The 5993-nt window shown below is 30.8% G+C and overlaps 1 protein-coding gene across 8 annotated transcripts; it reads left to right on the plus strand.

Annotated features, from left to right (window-relative positions):
* Nucleotides 1-986: 986 nt before the first annotated feature.
* LOC107951433 (homeobox-leucine zipper protein ATHB-8-like) lies at nucleotides 987-5627 on the plus strand. Of its 8 annotated transcripts, XM_041086598.1 has the most exons (10): nucleotides 987-1197; nucleotides 1307-1466; nucleotides 1656-1756; nucleotides 1903-1993; nucleotides 2620-2715; nucleotides 2812-2925; nucleotides 3836-4034; nucleotides 4406-4472; nucleotides 4557-4607; nucleotides 5293-5627. In XM_041086598.1, exons 2-7 carry the CDS (start codon nucleotides 1371-1373, stop codon nucleotides 3875-3877), a joined length of 540 nt encoding a protein of 179 aa, XP_040942532.1. In that variant the 5' UTR covers nucleotides 987-1197; nucleotides 1307-1370; the 3' UTR covers nucleotides 3878-4034; nucleotides 4406-4472; nucleotides 4557-4607; nucleotides 5293-5627. The 8 variants fall into 8 exon arrangements, with proteins under 8 accessions (XP_040942532.1, XP_040942527.1, XP_040942533.1 ...); XM_041086593.1 differs by having other exon boundaries at nucleotides 4406-4607; XM_041086599.1 differs by having other exon boundaries at nucleotides 4406-4607; nucleotides 5326-5627.
* Nucleotides 5628-5993: the final 366 nt, after the last annotated feature.

Below are 5993 nucleotides of genomic sequence, written 5' to 3' on the forward strand. Positions count from 1 at the left end.
AGTTAGGGTTTAAGCTTTAGGGGGGTTGGGGTTTAAGGTTTAGGGGTTAAGGGTTTATGTTTTATTGTTTAAGGTTTAGGGGTTAGGGGCTAGGAATTTAGGGTTTAGATTAATTAGTGTTTTTTAATTTATATATTAAATAATTTCTTATATAATTGTAAAAAAGCTAATATTAATTTTAATATATTAAAATTATGATTATAGTTTAAATTATTTAAGAGATAATAGATAAACTTTATATATATTAAATGGTTTAGGATTTAAAATTTACTTAAGATTTGTTAAATGATGAAATTTTTTACAATCAATTAATACTTTTATATTTAAAAATATTTAATCTAAACCATTTGATATATTTAAATATTAGATTTAAAACAACATTGATAAATAAATAAATAAAAAGTAACAGATCATTGATATGGATATGTAACTATCTATTTTGGATAGGACCAGATTATAACAAATAAAAATGAAATACAAAAACAAAAATCATTCCACATCGAATTCTAGCAAAATAGTTATATTTTAGTTAGGAAGAAATATCTTTAATGAAATGGAGATTAGATCGGAAAAGAATAATATAAAATTATGATTAACGTCTCAATCTTTAATAAAAATTTGATATGTGAGAAATTAATTGCTTACATTGGATAATTTTAACTTAATAATTAATTACAGCCATTTATTATTTGTTTTCTTATTAAAATACACGATATTTATTTTCAGAGTACTTAATTTTTTATTTATAAAAACTAATTTATAAAAAATAGTAATAATAAATATTTTATAAAATTATTTAACTAATAATTTTTAACATATAAAATAAAAAACTTTTTTTTGAAGTAAAATAAAATTAAAAAAAACTTTTAAAAGAGCAAAACAGTGTCATTTTATTTAAAATAAAATAATTTTTTACCGGCATTTTTATGAAAAACGCTACAAAATGTTAACAATAACGACGTTTTTATAAAAAAATGCCACAAATAAATCATCTCAGAAGGGCACGGTTATATTCCCAAATTTTCCCCCTCTGAAACCCCTAATTTTTCCCCCTAAAATCATATTCTCAAAACACCCCCATCTCACCCCTCCGTTGCTGTTTTCAATCAAGAAACTCTCCAGCAGCAGTCTTGATTTGGTTTCCAGTTAGACTCTGAGATAGAAGAGATGGCAGTGAACCAGACGGCGGCGTTGAAGGTGGGGTTGTGTCGTATAAAGTCTTATATGCATATAAAGCAGTTCAATGGTTCCGCCATTTTTGATGATTTTATGTGGTTGTTGAATTTTTGTTTATTTTTAATCACAGATGTAGAGAAAAACAACGAAAAGAAGCATCACGCCTCCAAGCTGTGAATAGGAAGTTGACAGCTATGAATAAACTGTTGATGGAGGAGAATGATAGGTTACAAAAGCAAGTTTCACAGCTTATTTATGAAAACAACTATTTCCGCCAACAGACTCAAAATGTAAGAACTTCATCTTCCCTTTCACGTTTCATATTTTTAAAGGAAAAAAAGAAGAAGAAGAGGACTTTACAGTACAATCATATTATAATTTTTTTGTACCATTTACTTGAAAGTGTTTGATTTGCTTTCAAATATGGGAATTTTTGTTAATTGCAGTGGTTTTTTTTTTGGTTGTTGTTGTGGTTGCAGACGACTTTAGCTACCACGGATACAAGTTGTGAATCAGTAGTGACGAGCGGTCAACACCATTTGACTCCTCAACATCCGCCAAGGGATGCCAGCCCTGCAGGGTTAGTAGTAGTAGGAAATTTTGTCACTGTTATACACTCCCATTGTTATGTCCCTTTCATTCCTCGTTTCTCTATGAAATTGAATCTTTGTTTTGTTGCTGTATAATTGCTAGTGCGCCTTATGTGCTTTTGCTTTTGCATTCCATACTTTTGTACATTGCAGAGGAAACTTTAACAGAGTTTCTTTCAAAGGCCACTGGAACTGCTGTCGAGTGGGTCCAAATGCCTGGGATGAAGGTAACTCTCTCTACTGTCATCATTCTTTTATTCTTTGTAAAATACTATTAAACTATATTAATGTAGTCCATTATTCATTGTCATTATCGATAAATTCTTATTTATATAACAAAGCATAAAATCTTGCTAATCTTCTAAACAACATCCTAACCCATATTTGTTATGTCAATATCGAGGACAACCCCACTTTCTCATTTTTCTATTGGTTACTAATATTTCCCTGTTTCCCATATGAGTTGGATTTTCTTTTTCTTTTTACCTTTAAAATTTTTTAATCTACAGATTTTTTTTAATAATGAATTAATACTGATAAAGATAAAACTGGAGAACCAATTGTTAGGTAATAGCATGCTGTTATCTTTCTTTTAAATCATTACATACAGATTCCAGGTAGATTGTACCTTGGGACTCAAACATGCATATGATATTCTCAAATGGATCTCTTGTTTTTTGCTCCCTTTGTAGAACATAACTTGAATTAAATAGTAATCCAATATCATTATGCTAGTTAAGAAAAAGAGCTAACCTTGTTAAAACTTCTTGTTTGATGAATAGTAATCTTAGCTCCAAATGCCTGCGCCAATTTTACCTGCTGGCTACTGCTAATATCTTTCTTACCTGTGTAGCCTGGTCCGGATTCTATTCGAATCATTGCTATTTCTCATGGTTGCAGTGGTGTGGCAGCACGTGCATGCGGACTTGTGGGACTAGATCCTACAAGAGTAAGTTCATTTTTGCTTTCTACTGAAAAGATACGTTTCTTGGCTCAAATTTGGAGAAGAATTGACTGATCAATATATATTTTCTTTTTCATGTAGGTCACCGAAATCCTTAAAGATCGGCCTTCATGGTATCGTGATTGCCGAGCTGTGGATGTTACAAACATGTTGTCCACTGGAAATGGTGGAACCATTGAACTGCTTTATATGCAGGTAAGCTAATTAATATCAAATTTATCCTACTTTTCCAACTAAGTCTATGTGAATATTTGGACAAAACCAGAGATCTTAGTATGTGTAGTTAAATTGTTCACCATACCCAATTATTGAGGGTATACTGAGCATGTGAGTACATACGCTATCCCCACAAATTTCAACTCCCAAGACTTGTTTCTGATATAAATCCAAGAAAAGAATAGCATAATAAATAGTATAGTGGTAAATTATTAGGAAAATAAAGAAAAGCATTTCTATTTTCGGGATCCAAGTACATATCTATAACTCATTTCTGTCCTCTTCAATCTTGATTTGTCAACATCATATATTGGAAGAGTGAATGCCATGACCTTCTACCTAAATGATAAACAAAAATTCAATTAGGAATTGTGTATAAATCAAGGCAAGCAATTGACAAATCGGCTTGTCCAACTCTCTGTTACTGGTTTTAATAGTGTTTTATTCATCAAAAGGTTTGTCTGATATTGTAACCCAGCTATTTTGAAATCTCAACCACCTTGTTGGATAACTAGAAGCTTAATGCTGAATAAGATCAGTTAAAAAGGCATCGCCATTTTCTTAATTTGACTTAAATTTGCATCCTTTTTGCAAGTACTGAAATTTCTCATTAATTGATTCTTTTTGGTGCTAAAAGTTTCATGATTGATATTTTGCATCTGATTTAAATCAAGTGATTGGAAATGGAAATATAGTTGCCTTGGTTATCTTTTATGGTATTTTATAAGACACTGAGAATGGGCTACATTCGGTACCTTTTACAGGCCAATTATCATTGCAATTATGAGTAGGAAGATAACTATAGATGAATTTAGTGGAGAGGAGAAAAACATAGCTGTCTTTAAGATCATATGTAAATGATTTTCTCTCTTTCTTTCTATCTGATCAGACGTCAGGGGATTTTCAAGGAAACAACAGACCACATGTATAATAATGCAGCGACTCAGGAGCGGGAAACTACTTTGAATCAGCTACTAATAGAGCTTGATGGGTTTGATACTGGCAAAGGTGTTATATTTTCGGCTGCTACAAATTGTAGAGATTTGTTAGATCCTGCACTTCTCAGGCAAGGTCATTTTGTTCGCGAGGTTAATTTCCATCACTTGAATAGCAGATCTAATTAGTTAATTTCCATCACTTGAATAGCAAATTTTATTATATTACATTTGTTTTAAGATATTATTCCAATAGCATTAGCTTCTATCGCCGTGTGAACTTTTAGTTATAATTAATGAAAAAAAATCAGCTTTTTTCTCTCTTCCATTTAAAACATTTATATATTCTTTTGATTTATTTGATGTAGTTGATTTCGAAAGAACTTGGTGTATTTGCAAGACTTTTCTACGTTTTACTTGTATTGTTTTGTTCTCAGGTTGATCAATAGAAGTCCTCGTTTTTCTTCCCTGTTTCATCTGGGTTATAATTGGTTGTAACTCTGTTTTCGTGTTATCTTGTTTAGGTCAGAGCATTATGCGACAAGGCATAAAATATGCATCTCAAAGACTAGATACATTTGCATGTGTTAGGTGTAGAAAAAGGTGTTTCCATTTTGGTGTTAAGATTTTATGCAGTGTAGTTGCTTACTGTCTTACACTATGTTGTCCTTTTAGGCAAAATGGTTGAACAAGCAATTGAGCAAATTATGGCCTTTTGTTGCAGAGGTAAGATACTTGTTCTTATATATATTTTTGCTATAAGATTCATAGTAGTTGCTAGTTATTTATTTCAAAAAGGCTGAGAGAGGCTTTTGTGTAACTGAAGTTTTCCACCTTAACAGATGAAATTTAGGCAGGTTGTTCAACTCTTTTGGTGCTTTTTGAAGTGAAAATAATTGAAATTGTTCTCTATGTAACTTACAATTTAGTATTTTTTTCATAGTAGATAAACCAGTTTTAGACTATTGTGTTGGTTGTCCGCAATATTAAGCATTCTGAGCATCAATATATTTAGATATTTTGAGGTTTAAAATTGAACTCGGGGAAGAAATAAAGATAAAAACAACTAACATAGTGGATTAGGAAAATGCTTTGCCATGAGCTGCTTTCTGTTTGACTTGTTTACATATCTAAATAATAGATTGTTTAAGGATAGGCCATGGATTTGGTGATATTTTTTATTTAAACTATGTAGGTTTTAGATGCAACGCATGTACATGCAAAGGCACATGATTAATAACATGAACAATGACTTTTGTCGAAACAAATTCTAATTCTTACATTATGGTGGCATTATTAAAAATTTATCTTTCCATATCATAATTCAAAGAGATCAGATAATGTTCTTTGACATATGTGGCTTTGAGGGTCGTATAAGTGATTTCCTTATTGGCCTGACTTTGGCTTACAGGTGCATACTTTGGCTTTCTGTTTCGGTGTTTAGGATTTTCTGGCGGTTGAATTGAAAGCATCAAAGGACTTCTCTAAGTTATATGCAGGCATGGCAATACTTTGGCTTCACATAAGCTTGAACCAGCCTTCTGTTGTATATTGTTTCTTTTTTTTTTTTTGATTTTTTTCCTTTGATTAATGAGAGGTGATGATGAATTGGCATTCTTTTCTCATGAGGATGAATTTTGTTTTAGAAATTGTAATACTTTGTGTGTTTGTGTGTGTTATTTTTTATGTATTAAATTACATATTGAATCAATGTTTATGTATTAAATTTAAATTCATTAGTTTTTATATTTAGTTTTGAAATTTAAATTTTAATAGAAAATTTAATTTAATTAATATTTTTTATTTATCCTTAAAAGTATATAGTTTAGATTTCAAATTTCAAAAATTAAACATAATATAATATTTAACATAAAAATAAATATTATTTAATTAAAATAAAATAATTTTTTAAAAGGTCATAATTTTTAGCAGCGTTTGTAAGAAAAGCGTTGCTAAAAGTCATGACCTTTAGCGGCGTTTATGGAAAAAGCGTCGCTAAAGGTCATGACATTTAGCGGAGTTTGTGGGAAAGCGCCTAGGTCATGACCTTTAGCGGCGTTTGTGGGATAAGCGCCGCTAAAGGTCATGACTTTTAGCGGTGTTTCTTTTCAT

Source organism: Gossypium hirsutum, chromosome A02 (genome assembly GCF_007990345.1).
Source record: "Gossypium hirsutum isolate 1008001.06 chromosome A02, Gossypium_hirsutum_v2.1, whole genome shotgun sequence".
NCBI lineage: Eukaryota > Viridiplantae > Streptophyta > Magnoliopsida > Malvales > Malvaceae > Gossypium > Gossypium hirsutum.

What these genes read in the sequence shown, in the direction of transcription:
- LOC107951433 (XM_041086588.1), top strand. Translation starts at nt 1,371, where the DNA reads ATGAATAAACTGTTGATGGAGGAGAATGATAGGTTACAAAAGCAAGTT. An exon ending in TCCAAATGCCTGGGATGAAG is followed by an intron (nt 1,994 to 2,619) that starts GTAACTCTCTCT and finishes TTACCTGTGTAG; the next exon opens with CCTGGTCCGGATTCTATTCG. An exon ending in TGGGACTAGATCCTACAAGA is followed by an intron (nt 2,716 to 2,811) that starts GTAAGTTCATTT and finishes TTTTTCATGTAG; the next exon opens with GTCACCGAAATCCTTAAAGA.